Below are 19,220 nucleotides of genomic sequence, written 5' to 3' on the forward strand. Positions count from 1 at the left end.
GAATTGGCATCAGAACAAAGCTATGGAGGCAGTCAGCCTTAGAGGGCAAGTACCCCAGCGTTTGATACGGCATCCACTGTCATGTCCCAGCAGCACGGAGCAGAATGTAGCTGCTCCTGGAGAGGGAAAGAGAGAAAGAAAACAAAATACTGAACCCTCTACACTGGGACAGAGCTCATGACAGAGCTGGATTTTGACCTCTTTGCAAACAGAAACAAAAGGCTGTTTTGTGGAAGGACAAAGCAAACAAACGTTACATTTTACAAAGCTGACACAGCTCTGAACGCATCACACTTGAAATGCTGCTGCCTCGGAGGGGCTGCGGTTTACCCCGTGCTGGCCGGGTACAACATGGGTGTCTTCAAGTAACTTTGAAAGAAAAGCTTTACTACGAAGATCTCTATTTTCATATTTTTTAATTATTTTTAATGTTTTTAGGGAAGTTCACCCACGTTGCTCCCCTGCTCTGCACCTGCACATCTGCCCCGGAGCTGCGGCTGCAGCAGATGCCCTCGAGCCTCGGTGAGGGAGCAGCACAGGCACAGCCCAGCAGGCAATTCCCTGCTTTTGGCCACACCATTCACCTCTCCCAAGACAGAAAACAATAGTTTTTAGAATATTTTTTCTAAATATTTTTAGAAAAAAAATATTTTTTAGAGAATTTTTAGAATAAACTCATGGAAAAGCCCGTCTTTAGCATAAAAACTTTACACATAGTGTTCAGAACCAAAGCATCTCCTTACCAGGAAGAGTTGCAAGAGTCCTGTCCAAACAAAAGGCTGCTACACAAAGTCCATCTATTTAAAATACTGTTTATTTGTGATTTAACATTAATTAGCATTACATCTATGAGCAATTTCAGATAACATTTATATATTTTCCACAGGACACAGAGTTGGCTGGCTCATTCTTTATGCCAAAGCAAGTAAATAGAGGCATTAGCAAAAGGTGCAAATAGTTCACGGTTGCATTTTAAAAAATATTTATGCACATTGCATTCATTTAGATATATTTTTAAAAAAGTTATGAAAAGCGTAGTTCACAGGTTACTGTTTCTACATATGTTGTAATACAACACAAATAATGTAGAACATAAAAAACAAAGTAAGCAACTGAAAGTTTCCACTATGATTAAAAACACTGATTCCAGTATTTAGTGATAGCTAGAAAATTGTTTCCAGGATCCATTCCGACGTTGCATTATCACACTGACACGGTCAAAGCTAACCAGCCCCCAAACATGCTATAATCAACATTTTTGCATGCCAAACCACTCTCCAGCCATATTTGACAATTTATATATCGTATAATATTTCAACTTGCAATTCGGGAATCACACGGATCTTTTAAATGTATTTCCTATTGCGATGACTGATTTACAGACAAATTTGACACAGCGAAGAAAAACCCTATGTTAATTTCTATGCTTGTTTGTATTTACAATACAGTAAAAGTAGTAAAATGACAATATCAGTAAAAATGAGTAAGTGGCAGTGCCACCCTTACCCATGGCACTAGGCTCTAATTTGCTCTGGGTTCATCCAAAGGACAACACAGATTCATGAGACCCTTTTAAAAGTAAAATGAAAGTGAAGGAAAAAAAATAAGTGTTGCACTCCGTATGAATCCATACAAATTATTTAAAACGTCTAATATGGAAATGTAACTTTGCTGATTTAATAAAAATACCCCACATTCCATATCATATATTTAATAAAAAATAATCACCGAACTTTACCTTTCTTTGTCTGCTCCTATTTTCTTACTATTTCACTTTCCCTTTTATCGGTTTTGTTTCCTTCATTTGGTTATGTTAAGAGATTACTTTTCTTCATTCATTAGCAATACCACAAGGAAAAAAAACAGTAAGTTTTAAACATGAATCCAGTTTAGTTTTTATGCTTTTATCTTTTGATTTCTAAGTCCCTGGATTCCTGAATTATATTTAAGTATACTCTAAACCAAGCATTATTAAATACACTCTACTATTAAATGCTTGGTTCACATGCTTATAATATTTTTATACTGAATGGTATACAAACATTTGAACATATAAAATCTTTTTTTTTGTTGTTTTGCCAGTTAAACTAAATTATCAATGTTAAGTGTATAAAATCCCCTTTCTTGAAAAATAAGGGTATTTCTCCCCCCAACTGATAGAATAAAAAAGAAGTTTTCAAAAATTATATTTCACTAAAATGAAATATTTGGCAAAAAGTTATTGATGAATGGAATTCTTAGACATTTTGTATAATTCCAATAAACTTTCTCTTACACAGTTTTTCCCCTAATATTATGTGCCAGTGTATATTTCTAAATGATCTAATCTTAAAAAGACCTACAGGTGTGCTGCTAATATGCCCCCACTCAAACAGGGGGACAGCAACAAAGTATACGGTCAAAATCACAATACAAAAATGGATGATCTGGTCACCAAATGAGACAGCAGTTTAAAAAAAAAGTCACATGGTCACTCAACAGTAACTTCGTTAAAGACTTTAACTGTACGGAAAATTTTTAGGTCTGCAGAATACTCCAAGCGGAACTTGCTGCGATGGTCTCGGATCTTGCTATGATGGTATTCGAGCACCTGCCAGTGGTTGTGTATGAACCTATCGAATGTTTCAGACCCTCATAGCAATTCTGAACACACTTACGTGAGAGATGAATTTATTCGCGATTAACACAGAAACGTTTTATTATTCTTCTTTAAAGCAAAACCTCTTCCAGTTCGTTGTTGTCGCGGTTAAAAGTCCAGTTACTGCACCCCTCCCGCCCCCCCATCACTACTCTGTTAATGGTCAACTTAAATGTTTAAAATGTGCAATGTCTCCTCCCAACACAACTGCACTTACGCTTCTACTTTCTCCTTCTTTTTATTCTTTTTCAGAAAAGATGGAGTACGGAATTTCTTCTTCTTCTTGGAGGGCGATTTGGAAGGTGACCCCTCAGGGGACAGGGCCTCTTCGATCTTCTCAGAGCTCTTGATGGTGATCTCTACGCTCTCCACAGTACTGCTCGTGGTCAGCTGGCTCACCCTCTTGGTGAGCTCTTCTTCCACGTCGTGCGCGTCGTCTTTGCCATTGACCACCACGACGGGCGCCTCCGCAGACACCAGGTTGGCCCCTTGCGTGTACAGGTCTTCGTGGTTTGCTAGGGGAACAGAGAGTTTGGCAGTGAGATTCTACGTTGTGTGCAGCAAAAAGACCGCACCGAAACGCGCACCAGGTGCGAGGCGAGCCTGTGTTGCAAAGAATGACACGAGGCCTTTGCAGATGTGTTGCTTTCTTTATCTGCCCTCTTGCTTGTTGCAAACAGACAAACGCTGTGAGGACGTCGCTAAAGGACAAGGGGCTCCAAAAGGTGACCTCATCTGTCCCAGGTACACACATGGCTGTTCAGTCTCCTGTGCCTCTGGACTGTGTTTTACTGCACGAGAACAGCTCGTGAGAGCACAGCCATTGCACACAGAAACCTGAAATACCAACCTCTAAAAGGTGGTAAAAGTTAGCTCTTTCTGGAAAATTCTTAGCCTAATCATAGCACTTTATTTAAAGGCAATATGTAACCTCCATTTCCCCCATCTCATCAATATCTAAATTTCAGTATGCCATGAGTTATTTTCCATTTGTGAGAATTCCACATGAGGAAAAATTGAGAAAAAAAAACAATTAAGTTTTCTGGACAGACTCCCACCTGTGTTCTGGTAAAACTGGGTTCTTTTTTTACCCAGTTGACTTCAAGTAAACGTAAAGAATGCAACAAAGGATGACTCAGGCTCGAGCCACTGGCATTTGACAGAAATTACATGGAATACCTTCTAATTTTTCTGGGACATTTTGCGGGGACTGAGTTTGTGACTGAATTTGTGACACAGATGAACCGTCATCTGAGAATAATTCCTGTTCAGCATCTGCAGGACAAGATGTGAATTAGTAGCCATGCAAAAGTAAAACTAAGGCAAGAATGTCAGTAATAGTGCTACAAGATTTACAGCTCTGCTAGCGTTGTACTCTTCATGCTGATAACCTCAAGAAGTTACAATATGCAGTTTAAACTCTGTAGACTGTGAAATTACAAATGTCATCCATTAACTGTGTATTAGTGGTTCCATAGGAAGGGGGGTTGATGAATTCCAGGTAGCCCCATGGTTTCACCTAGCCACAGGCCACAGTTTGCTGTTGTAGGAAATTATTACACCATGCCCTGAAGGAGATATACAGAAAAGTTGTTTTATTACACAATATTAGTGAAGAAGAGTGCATAATAAGTGCAATTGTTAAAAAAACATACACAAACTGAATTAGTCATTCCCTATGCAACAGCAGTATTGGAAAAAATATATAAAGAGGTCATAGCAAAAGTAGTTAAGTTGGGCATTGGGAGAATAATGGAAAAGTTACTGAAATGCTTGAAGAAGCAATGATAACATTTTGGAAATAAGCAAACACAAGGCTTGTTAAAAATACTGAAATCTGATAGCCAGAAAATGGAGAACTTATCGACAAGGCGGTACCGAATACAAAATATCAGAGTATTTCATGGTCTCATGAGAGCTTCTTCTTGTGAATTCTGAAATCTGAACCTTTATTGAAAGAACCCAAGATTTATTCTCTTGCCACGTATTCCTAAATAAGTGTGCAGGAGGGGTTCTCACAGGCTCGCTGTTCGCATATCCCTCCCTTTTCAGGTGGAAACGCTCCCAGCGCGGCGGTGCGGCCCTGGGCAGGTTGCTGGCGGCTCCGCGCGGCCGCTCGGCCCTCAGGGGGACAGGGGGGTCCCCAGCGACCTGGCCAGCTCTGAAATTAACTTCGAGCAGGACCTTGGGCTAAGTGACCTTCATGCTCCTCCAAGCCAAGTTATTCCGTGACTCTAACATAAAAACTCACTATGCCAAAGTGTTTTCTCCTCAACCCTAGTTCTGTGCAAAACTTTCCTTAACTTCAGCATTAAGCAAAACCAATTAAAAAAAAAAAACCCAAGCATTTAACAATTAAAATTCTACATATCTTTTTACAGTATTTTCAAACTACAAAGGAACTGCTGATTGTTGACCTGTAAAGCCCAGCACTAAATGCACCACTGACCTTCCAGCCCCAGCTGCTTGCGCTCCACTGTTTTCTTGTACTCTTCCAGCTCCCGTTCCGTGAGGTGGCTGAAGGGGTTGGGGGGTGCTGGTGGCGCGTGCTCGTCCTCCTCAAACTGCATTGGCTGGAAAAGAGAAAAACACAAATTTTAGCTTTTTTTTTTTTTTTTTTTTTTTTTTAAAGAAAGAAACAGGATGTACCTGGTTAATATCTCCCCCCTTTTTTTTTTTGGCCTCAGATTTGCACATAGCAAACCTGCAGAGAAGGAATATGAAAAGAACCACACAAGCACGGGTGCGCGCACACACACACACACACACAGAGGATAAAACTGACCCAAATAATGGATATTTGCTTAGCAATGAGCAGTGACCACCGAGATGGAAATCACCACTGAATTACATTGGCACAATCACTGTTTGAGTATTTTTCTGCTACAACACCTTCAAAGGGCAAACGTGCTCACAGTTTTGGGAGTAGGATATTCTTCAGAGAAATGAAAGTCCTTATACAATATGAATCTAAACAAAATGTTTCCTGCATTTTTTGGGGAATACCCTAAGTTCTAGGATTTTTTTTTGGTAGGAAAATAATGATGCAGTTTAAGACTGCAACTGGAAGAACTTTTGTGAGATGAAACTTCTAATGACAAAATTATTTTCACACTGATTAAACACCTATTTGGAAAATATTCTTTTTGTCTGAAATAAACCATTCAGCTCAGTATTACCTCAAAAGAGTACTGGAAATTAAAATGAAGAAGCAGACACACCCATGGATGATGCACAACTTTTAGAATTACAGAATTTTGTGTATAATTAAGCATGGCTTGTTAGATACACTAGGGATATTTGTACTATTCAGAAATGTATTGGTGTGGACAGGTAAGAAACTTCACCAGCGAGTTCTATAGGGAGATAAAAGGGTTATTTTCAGCTCTGTGCTTTAGGAAGTTTGCCACGCTCCAGGTTAAACGGTTTGGGGCCAGATCCGTACTTCATTAATATGAAAGCCAGGGTAACCCACTGCACCCTTTGAAACTAAGATTTTAAACCTCTGAGATTAAAGATGCATCCACACTAATAAAGTGTATCGCACATCCTAAATTTGGTGTTAAAATAACCAGTTCTAATAAATGATTTAAAATAAGAAATAGCCCAAACTGAAGTTTGAAAGAAATACAGCTGAAGTAGCCTGCACGTGTGTGAATCAAGGAATCAAGTCCTACTCACTGGGCTCGGCTTTTTATCCACAACAATCCCAGCAAGCAGCTGGGACTGGGGTCCTGCTGTCTTGAGGTCATATCTGTTCTGCTCCCGAATCTATAAAGAGAAAAAAAAGGGTGTTAGAAGCAGATATTGGTAGAGTGTTTCCTTCTGTGAACAATTCACTCATTTCCCCCCAAACCAACAGCTATAACTTCATGCTGTCAGTGCTCACTAGACTGGCAGACCAGAAATGAATGCAAAAATAAATTGATAAATTCTACAGCTAAAACCAGTGAGCAGCCACTTAATGAAGCAGTGGTGCTTAAGTCTAAAAGGCACTGTCTGGGACTTGTAGCTTTAATCTCATCAACAGGTACATTTTTTGTTTTTCCAGCTCTAAGGAAGGGAGTTGCTACTCCTGACTCCAGTTCGATCCCATGGATGCAGTTACAGCTCCTTCCAGTGGAAATTGTCTTCTGTATCTGCTGATACAGTTATGCTTAGGGTGGGGTATTTGGTCAGTCTGACAGCGGGCACCCTATGTGCTTTAAGGGAAAAACAGCAAGATTTTTAGGCGCAGAGAGAGAGCGCTCTAACAATAAACTCTTTTTTTCTCCTCTCTTCTTAACTGCCATTAGACAGTGGACTGGACAACAGAAACTCCAGCACAGTAAGTGCAAATTAATATAGTCTAAGGTCACATCACACTATTAATGATGCAGAGCAATTCAGATTACATCTAATTATCCACTAAACGTATTGCTCAACAGCGCAGACTAAGGTTTCTAGCCTATCATTTCCAGAGTTAATGTGCACATTCACCATCAAAATATATATGTTTGTATCTTTATATAGTATTTATATGTATTATGTATTTGCATACAGGTATTTAGTGCCAAAAGCACTTGTAAACTTAGAAATGTTTTTGTGAAATGACTTGAAAATGTTATTTTACTGCTGTGTCAAATCGTTACTTAAACAGATAATTATATTCTGAAATGTTACAGTTTTCTTCGATTCACTTATTTTACCTTATTTCTTTTTTCCAACACTTCATTTGGATTTGTGTTTAAAGGAACAAATTGGTTGGGATCTTCAATTTTGATTGGTGTCCCTCCACTAGTCTTGGAGGAGTCATCAGCTTTCATCCACTGTAAGAAAGAACATGGCTAGAGATGGCACCATGGGAGAGGGACAATTAGCAGAGAGTTTCCTTATGGCTAGAGAGCAGATGCAAAGAAAGGACTTCCCGACTCGATTCTCAATTCTGCAGGACATTCACAAAATAAAAACAAGCTTGCCCATGGGCACTTAAGTTCTCTTCAAAGGATATGGTGAAGATTACTTTTAATGAGTAGTGAAATAAAAACTCTTGCAAAATGCAATGCAAACTGCACAATAATGAAATATATTTTGAGATGATCACCCTTTCTGGCAACTGCTCTAGAGATCTGCTGACTCCAGAGTCTGTCCCTTCTTATCACTTCATTCATACAATCAAATTCCAGCTCTGCTACTCACAAATTCTGTCTTAAAGATTTTCCCTGGCAAGCCAGGTTTAAATACATCAGTCACAGGGGCGTTCTGTGCAAGCTTGGCTTTAGAGCGTTGCTGGCTACCAGGAGAGGGAGCTCATGGACTGCGAGGTGCTTCCTGCGCCGGCACCAACTCCAGTGCACGGGCCCTGCGCTCGCGGCCTGCAAGAGAGCCGGCTCTGGAACGGCCTGGAAGCGGCTCGGAAGGCAGGGCAGAAGGTGAACCCTGCTCGTCACCACAAGCAGTAACACGGACGGACTCCTCAGAGCCTTAGCAGTTTCACAAACACCGGGGAAGCGTCAGTGAGAGGAGATTGAAAGCTTGTGTTCTCCTCATGCAGAGATGAGAAGATCCCACAGGTGATGTAAAATCCTGAATAATTAATAGCTTTAAAATATATGCTAGAAAAACTGTTTTCTACTATAGGACTCAGAGGAGCTAGCAAAAAAAAGGTGGGGGGAGATCACTGTTCAGTTTTATCATAAACACTTAATTTTCCAAGCAGTAACATCACCAAAACAGAAGAGGCCTTGGTAGTGAGGCCATTAAATCTCCCAGCATCCTCTTTTTACCTGCTTGATTAACTGATCTGCTGATCCTGTTAAAGATTTCCTCATACAAAGCAAGTGCAGGTCGCTTTCTCCCAGGCAGAGTGGGAGTACGAAACAACTGCCTCACGTCTCCACGTACCGTGATCTTAGTCCTGGGACTGGCTTCTCCGTTCCACGACTCCTCAGGCACGTTCACTTTCAAGTAGGTATTTGGAGAGTTCAGCCATCTTGTCTTCTCCCTCTGTTGTCTTTGGGCCAGGAATTTGAGGGGGGAGAGCGGGACTGTATCGTCTTCGAAGGAGAAGGCCGTCACCGTGGCCGGGATCTCGACATCGCTCTTGTGCCTGGGCTTTTCTCTGACTAGTGGTTGCCTGTAGGCATAGCCAGTTCGGTACCCCTGCGGGGGTGACAGAAGATCACCAACGTGCTGTGCTGCCCTCTCTATATTAAACAGGTTCCCTCAGCGCTTCAAAGAATGAATTAGCGATGTACTTCATCATTAATTCAGCCTATTCTGTTATTTTCCCATTTAAAACACCTAGTCCATTGGACTGGGCTCTGCTCATGCTTCCCTGTTCTAGTCTTTGTGAATGAGTGACCAGGGAACAATCGCCCTGCTCGAGCTGCGACTCGGGTGTCATTGAAGAAGACCTTTAATGACCTTGCACCATGACACACACTAACTTGAGACACCACCCCATTTCTCACTTTGCTGTATTAAAAGGCCCTTCCAGAATTCATAATATAAAAGCTATTCCAAACAAGCAATAATTATCATCGTATTTTCTTTTCTCTAGTACACAATTGTACATCGATAAAATATAATATTACAATTAATAACAAAATATAGATGGAAATTTCAAAATCTATTTTCTATGGTAGCGATTGAAAAACATTTGGCCACTACAAAGAGAAAACAGTAATGCTGTGAGATGGGTGGGACGAAGTTTAAGTTCAAAACATTATAAATTCTTACGACGCATTACAGTTTTCAAATAAACTGACATAAAAGCTAAGCCCAACAGCACAGATTAAACCTACTGTAAACATCGCTTCCCCTTCATTTTCAGATTCAAAGAGAAACCAGAAGGAATCATTCTCTTTGAGGAATATCCCCCCATATTCAGCAGGCTACAGCAATTTTTGTGCAGTGCCAACACCGTGTTCTTACCAGGTTGTCTAGCATCCTCATGAGAGCCTCAAACTCCTGCTCCCCAACTTTCCACTTCTGCTGGGAGGCCATGTTGACTCCTCCTCCTCCGGCCGCCGCCAGCGCGTGCGTGAGAGGCTTGAACTTCTGCACGTCCAGGACCAGCAGATTGTCCACCCCACCCGCGCCAGCTAATGCGTGCACCTAGGGGTGTTGAAGGATATAGTTCATTTGTGGAGAAAATTTTGGAATTCTCTGGTTGTCTGAATTCTCAAAAACAAAACAAAACAAGCACTGCAAAAACCCCATGCTCAATATACAAGATGCAGTTCTATCTCAGGCAGGTTTGTTTTCTCCTATGCAAAAACACACTGAAATATAAAATAAATTATTCTTATTGAATGAGACTATCTATACTCTTGGAGTACCCTAAAAAGATTTTTTTTGGCATCATACAACTATTGATATCTTTCATTTTGATTTTGATTTCAAAGCGGATGAGTGACAGAATTCCAAGTGAATGGCAGGGAGATGGAGGAGAGAAAGAGTGGGGGACTCTCATTTCCCCTTCCCCTCTAAATGCATTCTTGGGAGGACAGAATTGCTAGGGAACAGCAAAGAGGGAAGTGGTGAATTTCTGAGGATGAGGCTAGGATTATGGAAGGTAAGGAGACTTCCAGTGGCATCTCCCTAAACTTACAGATATACCTAGACATCTAAAGAGACAGCAGAAGTCAGACAAAATGGAAACCATTGATCTAAGGACTCTATTTTTAAACATAGCCTCTACCATTCTTCCAAAGACCTTTTCTTTATTTGGTTTTGCAATTCTTTGTGACCACAGACTAAAACTTCTTTTCCCTGTCTGAACATTCTGCTTTGACAAATGAGCTAGACATGAAGGTATCTCAAGTCACATCTCCACACACAATGAGTACCGCTGCATCTTCCCGACACTTCAGAGTGTAACAAGATATCTTCTAAGGGAAGTTTGCCCCATTTATATTTTCTTGATAAATCCAATTTCTCTGATTTTTACCTAGCATATTACACTGGATTCCACAACTCTAAACAGTAACATTAGAGATTTTCCCATCTGGGATTTAATCCATAATGCATCAGCACAAGCTTTCGGCACCAAATACTGACAAATTCTCACCTGTGTTTCACAGGCCAGCTGCACATTGAAAATATAGTGAAATGCTTCTTCCAGTGACTCTCCCAGGGCTACCACACCATGGTTTCTCAAGACCAATACCTAGTAAATAGAGACACTGATGTTAAATGGTAGAAACTGGCACAGTGCATGAAAATTGGTCATGAAAAACATGCAGGAGGTTGAATACCTTGCAACTGGGTCCAAGCACTTTTTGAAGCTGAATTCTCTCTTCCTGCTCATCAAGAGACCCCTGGTAATTGTAATAAGCAACATCTCCCAGAATCAGAGCCTCTTGTGATATGGGAAGGATACCACATTTCATTGACGAAACCTGTTTCAAGAAAATGAAGCACTGATAAGTAGAGACAAAAACTCACCATCTTTAAAAACCCTTTTTCTCCAAGAGCCTTCCTGGACTGTAAATTACATCTTTGCTAGGAAAGAGAAAACCTCTCCATAATATAAGTTGAGAAACAATACCTTAATGCTTTACCTGGCGTAGCTTCCTGTAGGGTTACAGAGCTGCTGTTACTTAGGAATGGATTTATGATAGGAGAGGACAAATTATCCCAAAGTATTTTCTGTGAATTTCACCCATATTTAAATCTCATCATATATCTACACAGTACTTTTTCATGCTTTCCTGCTGTTTTTAACTAAAATGCTGGTATATAAAAAAAGGAATATATATCAAAAAGTGAGTTAGCCCTTCCTTTTTCTGTCTCTAGCAAAGGAAGGCACATATATAAATTCATATACAATAATATAACATGGAATTTATTTATCTTGAAGCAACTCTTTTAAGTCTCCTTACATTTTCATTGTGGTCCAGCTTAGATCTCTACTTAATTGTGCCATAATTATAACCTATCTTTTAACTACTACTTTTTAAATAGGGAGGTAAATCAGTACTGAACTACTAGTACAGCCATTTAAAAACATAAATTGCATAATCCAAATGACAATGTACCTAGTACATTATATGCTAGGAGATGCTATAAATAAAGATCGTGCGAACCGTATACTTTACTGCCTCCTCAACCTGAGTTCCATCATATCATATCTGCTCATCTTTTCACTGTGGTGACCCAGCCCTCCTCCTCTGCTGATTTTGTAACCTCACAGAATCAGCCTTTTCTATCAGTGTAGTCATGAATAACTAGTCGGATGCTAAAAAAAAAAATTAAACTGTTGTGAGCAGTGATTCAGCTGCAGAAAGCTGATCTAAGCTCCCCAGTGAACTTGCTTTCTTTTGCACTTCATGCTGGAAGCAGGAGGACTTACGGCTGCTGTTGCAGGGGTGTGTATGTGTATCACACATCTCACGTCTGGTCGTGTGGAGTAGATGGCCACGTGTGGACTGAATCCGGCGCTGTCAATACTTAGAGTTGTACTTCCCTGGTCAACTACGTCTCCTAGGATGTTTACCTTGACCTGCAAAAACCAAAGGAACAAGGTGCAGGAGATCTGCTACTGCTGCAGTTGCCTGAACCCTCCGTCCCTTCTCTGTGCCTCCTCCCATGGCCAAAATTTCACCTACATTTTCTGCACTTTTAGAGATCTGTGCACAAAACAAACACACAAAAAAGAAGCAGAAGAGCAGAACAGCCATGAATCTGTGGTCAACAGACCACCCTAATGTCCAAAATTTTGCTAACTCTTAAAAGCCCAGCCATGGAAAAAGTAAAGATGAGACCCTGATATATATATCCCTCTTTGGTTCAGCTCCATTTTTGTATAAAAGAAAGTCTTGCCACCAAGACCAGCTGTGTGTAAAAACAAAAGATTTGTTTCAACCAGTAAGTGTATTTTTATGTCTATAACATCGTCCAACTGAAGTGAAAAAGAAGAAAAAACATCATCAAAAATGTCAAGTGAATTATATGCTCATGGAACCCATTAGCTAATAGCTTCATTTCTTTTTAGTGAGGTATCTCACTTTCACATTTTAAAATTAATTTTATTTGCTTTTCCTACATTTTAAACTTGAAGAAAATTAAGCTTCTGAGAAATTTCCAATAAGCATGTTAAATGCATAAGGAATTAAAAATAACGAATTACAAACTGCTTGGAATGTTAAAAAAGTTACTCATGGCCCAAGCAAAACAACAGCTGCACATCAAGTCTTGCTCTCATGTTTGTACTTGGGTCTAGCTTTGTTGGTCCATGATACCAATCTCAATTGGCTGCTCCCTTCCAACAACAGGTAGTTTCTTCACAGAAACATCCTGACACAGTGCAGCTTCTATGCCAAAAGCAGCATGTTTTAGCAGCCAGAAATTCCCAAATGCCACTCTATAACTTTATCCCTGATCCTTCTTGAGCCTGGAAAAGATTATTCAGTGCTCTTGCCCCACTTATAAAGATAAGAGCTGATTCTAGTAACACTCTTCCTACAAAGCAGTTTCGTATATATTACTATATCATCACATTATAAAAGCTTGCTGTTACGCCAAGTCTATTTGATTAGCTTCAGCAGAGAGGAAAACAAAGCTCTGCTGCTTCACATCAAAGCTAAGCTGGAGACAAAGCACCAGAAAGCAAAGCTAAACCCAAACAGAAATGCCCAGGACAAAGGACTGTATGATCCAAATAGTTAATCAGCTTTTCATCTGCTGGGCAAACATTAAAAACAAACAAAAACATGATTACAGGTTAGGAGTCCGTGTTAGAGGCCACAGAAGCCTTTTAGAAAACAGGTTGAGCCTTGGTGGGTATCGGTGTTGGTGAATCACATACCAAATTAGAAGCTGATGCTTCAGAAAAAGAGAGACCTCTTGGAATGATTAGAATGTGGTCATGCTCTTTGCTTACTCTTACCTATAAAGGAAGAAAAAAAAAGAGATTACTGATCTATTTTTGAGTTTGTATTAAGCACATGGGAGGGAAGAACTTAAATAAATTATTACATGAATTGAAGGAAAAGGTAAAGTCCCAAATTAAAAAAAAAATCTCTAAATTACTTACTGTGATATAGGAGTTTGGCAAATGTGCCCACCCAAACAAGTCGGCCAATCTGTATAAACTGGCTAGCTTGCAGCGAGTGAGTTTTTCTCCCTTAACGAAGGAGGAGGTATCGATTCCAGCTAGGTCGTTGATGGGTGTAACCATTCCATGGCCTGCAAACACACAAGCAAACAGTGGTCAGTCAGACAATTCATTTGAGGTTATGGCAAGGTTCTCCAGAAGCTCTGTATTTAACATGGTTACCTTAGCGGTACCACCAACTACCACACTGGAAATGCACTTCTCTATTTCTAAGGTCTTCATCAAAACCCTCTGTGAATTTAAGACAGTAGGAACCATACCTTGAAATTATTAAGTCTCTAATGTCTGCAGGGCTATTAAAGAAGTGATATAAAGGCCTGCTTTTAAATACCTTTGAACTTCACACTTTGAACTCTTTCCTGCCCCCAGATGCTATGTAAGGATTGAGCGATGCTTTAAGACATTTGATACTAATCAAGTATTTTTACATGTTACTTTGAAAACTGAAGGAGAAAACACCTCTGCTGGACTCCAGACACCGATATAAATAACGAGAAGGAACATCTCAGTCCGAGTCCTTTAACTCAATACTAAGGGAAAAGTAAGAACTAGTGCAAGAATTCTCCAACTGTTGGACGAAATGATAGGTCTTAACAGAGAAAACACATTGAAGATCAATTTATGTGGAAAGTACTTCCAGAAAATGATTTTTTTTTTAAACAAGGAGAGTTTGCACTTCCAGATTAGCCATCCTGGCCGAGTCCCTGGACCAGTGCTGTGTAGACAACAGTTGGACCTGTGATCTCTCCAGCAGGCCCCACCGCCCAGATAAGGCTATCTGGGTTCTCCCCTAGTCTCCTCCACTTGCCTTATGAATTCTGCAGAGTCAGTTGGGGATTAGTTTCCAAAAGGTGCTGAATATCAGCAGTTGCCTTTTCATAATTTAAATGCAAGAGTAGAAAAACAATCAGAATCTAGAATGGTGTGTTTCACATCTCAGTTTATGTAAACTGCTAATAGTGATGTGCTGCATTTTGTTCTCTGTCTTCATAAAAAATTCATTAGCAAACTCTAGAGTAACCTATTGTCAAGACTCAAGACATTTTGGATAGCACAGACACAAATCAAAAAATATGGGAGAGGGGCTGAAAAGGACAGGTCTTCAAGCCTAGCATCGGTATTGCTTTACAGCTCAAATGGCCTCTGACAGAACTTTTGTACCAAAGAAATTCCAGCATGGATAAACCTGGCGTTGATGGAAAAAAAAAAGAAAAAGAAAAGAGGAAAAAAGGCAATTATGCACATAGTTCACTTACTGAGTGAAGATGAGGAAAAACCTGCAAAAGAGCTTGCTGTAATGTAATCAGCAATCTGCTGTAGCGCAAGCAGTCCAGTTGGGTTATTGCCCTTCTTCATCTGTTCTTGAATAAGGCATTCCAAATCTTCTCTAAAAGCCTGTGGAAACATTTGAGAATCATCAAGGAAACCTGGCTTTGACAGAAATAAGATTACTATAGGTGGGGCTGGTAGGTTTGTCTGTTATTAATGTTACGTGACACTTCCCCTTAGACCTTGTTTTTATCTGCTTAGAACTTTGCCAGACTTTAACCATCTGGTCTACAACTTTGTATGCAAAGTATTGGCTTTTGGGAGGAGTGGGAGGGAGGGGAGGCTCTGTGGCTCAGCCCCAGAGGGTTAGCTATTTCCTAGGGAGACAAAAAAACCCGCAAAATATATTTTTGCAAATATTAACAAGAACGTTTATAGCAATAATTAAAGAATTCTCATAGTTTGGAAGATGTTCTTGAAATTTGACCAAGATTGGTTGTTTTTAATGCTGGATATATTTTCTTTTTGATTCTATAATCTCTCTGAAAATCCATCCACGTTTGATAGAGTCATGAACAAATGGAAAACTGGAGTTCAACCATGGTCAAACACAGATATGAAAAAATAGAAGAAATGTCAGCACGCCACCTCCTCTCTAATTTGTTCCTTCTGTAAAAGAGAGAAACTCTTCCCTCTTCTCACCAGTACTAATGTCGACAAGCCCAGCAGCTAAACTCTTGCAGACAATAAGTGTGAAAAAGGTTTTTATGCTATTAAATCTAATACGTTCCATACCACAGACAAGGCCTGTTTCTTTTAGGCAATAGGAAGGCTAATGACTGCTCAGAACACACACCTGTTTAAAGATTCCTACAGCCTCCTTCAGTCTTGAAATTCCTGGACTAAATAAATTCATGTCTTTTAAACTTTCTGTAGAGGTTCTATTTTCTAAACCTCGTTATTCTTCGGCAGTATCCTCCTGCTTTTCCCTTTAACACACTTGTTCCTTCCAGTTTACCTCCCTCGCTGGAGGACTTGGACTCAGGAAAGCGTTCTGTAAAGCAAATGCTGCTTCTTCAATCTACTCACTGAATTTTAATTCTGTCCTCTACAACACCCACTTTGTTGGGTGAAACTCAACCCGTTTTGTAACACACTCTCTTGTATAATCAAAACTGTTGAACAGGCTGAGGACCACGGGACCCCACAGACATGCACAAGACCCTATGTGACCCTATGCATTGGAGAGCTGAGCACCAGGAACTACCCTTGAAATGTGTTTTTAAGACTTTTGTGCTCCTCCTTCTGAGTAATTTTGCTAAGATCACATCACCTGGGGCTTCTGCAGAGCAGACCACATGAACAACATTCCCATAAAACTGCTATAACTTATCACAAGTGTAAGGTAGACACGAAAAGTCTGATTTTTCCCTCTGTAGAGGCTCTGCAGGGCTAAGATCGGACAGGATGGGAAACCGGAGCCTCCTGGCGCTCCCGACCGATGTCGCTGCTCCCTCTGTTCTGGTCGGGAAAGGGGAATTCACATCTGGGTGCGAGGGGCAGGCAGCAGATGGGGAAAAGGAAGGAAGAGGAGTGGAGAGAAGGAAGAAAGGGACAAACTGGGAGGAAAGAAGTGGAGCTATGGGAGGTGGATCAGGGGGAGGTAAGGGCCATGGGAGGTAATTGCTGGTAAAGCGAACAAAAAATGGAAATGGAGGGCAGGAAAATGGCGGCAAACGTTTGGGAAAACGAAAGGGGCCAAGAGGCTGACAGGCAAAGGAGGAGAAAACGTGAAGCGGGGCACGGGGCTCAGCAAAGAGCCTGGATACGACTGATGCTTCTCAGCTCATCTTGCACACATGCAATGTGCACGGGGACCAGGGTCACCCCGGCCTCACGCCTCGCTTAGCGCCCAGTGGCTAATTCTCTCTGAAAAAGTGGAAATTTAGTTTTTTATCATCTTCCCACTGTTTAGTACTCGGCCCTATGCTTTTCCTGAACGCTATTCATACCCTGTTGAGATGACAATTATTATTTATCTGACAAGCTTTTCTCCGGGGCAGATAATTACTATAAATCCAAACGCTTCACAAGCATTAACTTACTAATCCTCACAACATGCCTCCAAGGTGAAGCACGGCACTGTCACCATTTGCACAGAATGGGTGGAAGAGAGATTGAGGTCAAAAGATGGCAGTAATTTAGGGTACTCGCTCGGAGATGCCATGGGCCCGATTTTCAGAGTACTTAGCACTAAGCAGCTTTTTCCGCACCCAAAGCACAATTCTCAGAGTAACTTCAAAAGCTGCTTGGAGTGTTTAATCCACTGGAAATTACATCTCAGGCCAACAAGTTGGATACACAGAAAAACAAAATTAAAAAAAAAATCAATTATTTCTCAGTTGTTATTAAAAGGCCCCTACAAAAGAACTCTGCCATTTCACACTGTGGGAAAGTGAAATGGGGAGAGTTTATACTTTCATTTGGATAACGGGAAGCCACACATTTGTAGTCTCATGGAGGCGGTGTGGAAGCTGCAATCTGAAATGTGCTTGTTTGGGAGAAGAGGGAGAAAAAACAGTTATTTCTATTACGTTAAAGTCACCTCTATTTCAGGTCAGCAAGGACTATGAAAAGGATCTGCAGAAGTCTTCTCAGTAAACTCTTCTTAATCTTAGTCAGACTGAATTTTAAAACTTTTGTAAGTAACTTTGCAATAGATTTCACATCTTTTTCCTCTCAAGCATCCATAGCAAAAAAATGGCAGTAAAATGCATTCTGGACATTTTTTCATGGAAAATTTTGTCTTTTAAATTGTATTCTTAGTTCTTTTGCTTTCTGATTGAGATGTTTTCATTCTTCTGAGCTCGGTTTTCTCTCTGATGTGAACAACAGTATATTTTACACTCTCTGAGATTGTTTTTAGTGCTGTATCAACCATTTTGTTAAACTCAGCAACCTTCCCTTAAAAATTGCTTCCAAAATATCAGCAGAGAGGTAGGCACAGCAGCTAGGCAGCCTTTGGACAAACTACAAAACAGAGGTGAAAACGGGGAGCAGCTTTTGCAGCCGAAGGCAGCAGTGCAGGCCGTGCCCGCGCGCAGCCGCGATGCTCTCGTCACGCGGATGACCCGCACGCGTTCTTCGATCCACGGTTACGAATTTGAGCGCCTCCACACTCGCTCCTTCGGCCTCCTGTCTGGCTGTCCCTCCCGTCCGCAGCGCTGAGGATCCTCTCCTCCTCACGGTGCTGTGCTGCCCCTCAGATAAGCGCTCGACGCGGGCAGGCAGAGCCTTGCTCTGGAGCTGATAGCGCTGGGAGCAGCGGTTCGGACCAACAGCTCCGCATTCCTCTGGAGAACAGCGTCCCTTACGTGCTGGCCAGCACACGAGCCACCTCTATTGGGGTTCATGGCTTTTTTCTCACTGGTCTCTAAAATCACTGCTGAGGTGGGCTCTGATTTGGAGTTCTGACCCATTCAGCAGCAAGAAGGTGCTTCTGAAAAGCCCCAAGTGCAGCCTGGGGCCCAAGTGCTTTGGTTTTGCTGCAGGCCACGGGGCTGCACTGGAAGCTGTGGGACGTTGCCGCTGCCCACAAATGACCCAGCAAAAGCCACGCTCAGGGTGCACAAACGCTCTGCTCCAGCACAGGGCAGGGATTTCTCAAGGGGAGAGGTCCCTGGTGATCTACACTCTAGTACTCAACAAGAAAACGCTGACTAAGGAAAACAAATTGCTGTCAGATGAATGAAATAATTTATTCAGCTGTTCGCTCAGTATTGCTCAATAAAGAGAAAGTTTCAGGTCTGGGATTTAAGTCATTTCTAAAGATAAATGTGTGTTTGTACTTCCTCATACATGCAACTTCCAGATACATAAACCTAAGCACAATAATAAGTGGTTTAGGTACAAATTTTTTTAACTTGCACCTGCAAGGGTTCTCTGAAACAGTGAAGCCACAAGCCTCAAGTCTTAATCATTTACTTATATTTTTGGAAAGAAAATATATTAAATGTAAGCTGACAGTGCAAAATCAGGGCTTTTAGAAAACAAAGTAAATGTTTGCAATTATTACTTGACAACAGGTATGTTTTTAACCAACAGAAGCAGATAAAGTAGAGTATCTACCTAAAATAGCCTATAACATATTATTGTTCTCTCCTATAGATATTTTATTAAAATTTGAGTATTAGTCTGTTCACCTTGACAGAC

The 19,220-nt window shown here is 40.9% G+C and overlaps 1 protein-coding gene across 2 annotated transcripts in view; it reads right to left on the reverse strand.

Moving 5' to 3' along the window:
• Positions 1-796: 796 nt before the first annotated feature.
• ADD3 (adducin 3) overlaps positions 797-19,220 on the reverse strand; it is a 91,905-nt gene continuing 73,481 nt past the window's right edge. Inside the window, exons 4-16 of one of the 2 annotated variants that reach the window (XM_088528635.1) lie at positions 14,996-15,134; positions 13,659-13,810; positions 13,431-13,511; positions 11,976-12,125; positions 10,879-11,022; positions 10,692-10,790; positions 9,554-9,736; positions 8,522-8,779; positions 7,327-7,446; positions 6,320-6,409; positions 5,088-5,211; positions 3,818-3,913; positions 797-3,153 (exon numbers count right to left, since the gene is read on the reverse strand). In XM_088528635.1, the coding sequence (XP_088384761.1) occupies positions 2,852-3,153; positions 3,818-3,913; positions 5,088-5,211; positions 6,320-6,409; positions 7,327-7,446; positions 8,522-8,779; positions 9,554-9,736; positions 10,692-10,790; positions 10,879-11,022; positions 11,976-12,125; positions 13,431-13,511; positions 13,659-13,810; positions 14,996-15,134 (1,938 nt within the window). In that variant the 3' untranslated portion in view covers positions 797-2,851. The remainder of the gene's footprint in view (positions 3,154-3,817; positions 3,914-5,087; positions 5,212-6,319; positions 6,410-7,326; positions 7,447-8,521; positions 8,780-9,553; positions 9,737-10,691; positions 10,791-10,878; positions 11,023-11,975; positions 12,126-13,430; positions 13,512-13,658; positions 13,811-14,995; positions 15,135-19,220) is intronic. The other variant, XM_088528636.1, reaches the window with a different exon arrangement.

Source organism: Tinamus guttatus, unplaced genomic scaffold, assembly GCF_059628265.1.
Source record: "Tinamus guttatus ecotype Peru unplaced genomic scaffold, ASM5962826v1 Tinamus_guttatus_pri_ptg000314l, whole genome shotgun sequence".
Taxonomy (NCBI): Eukaryota; Metazoa; Chordata; class Aves; order Tinamiformes; family Tinamidae; genus Tinamus; species Tinamus guttatus.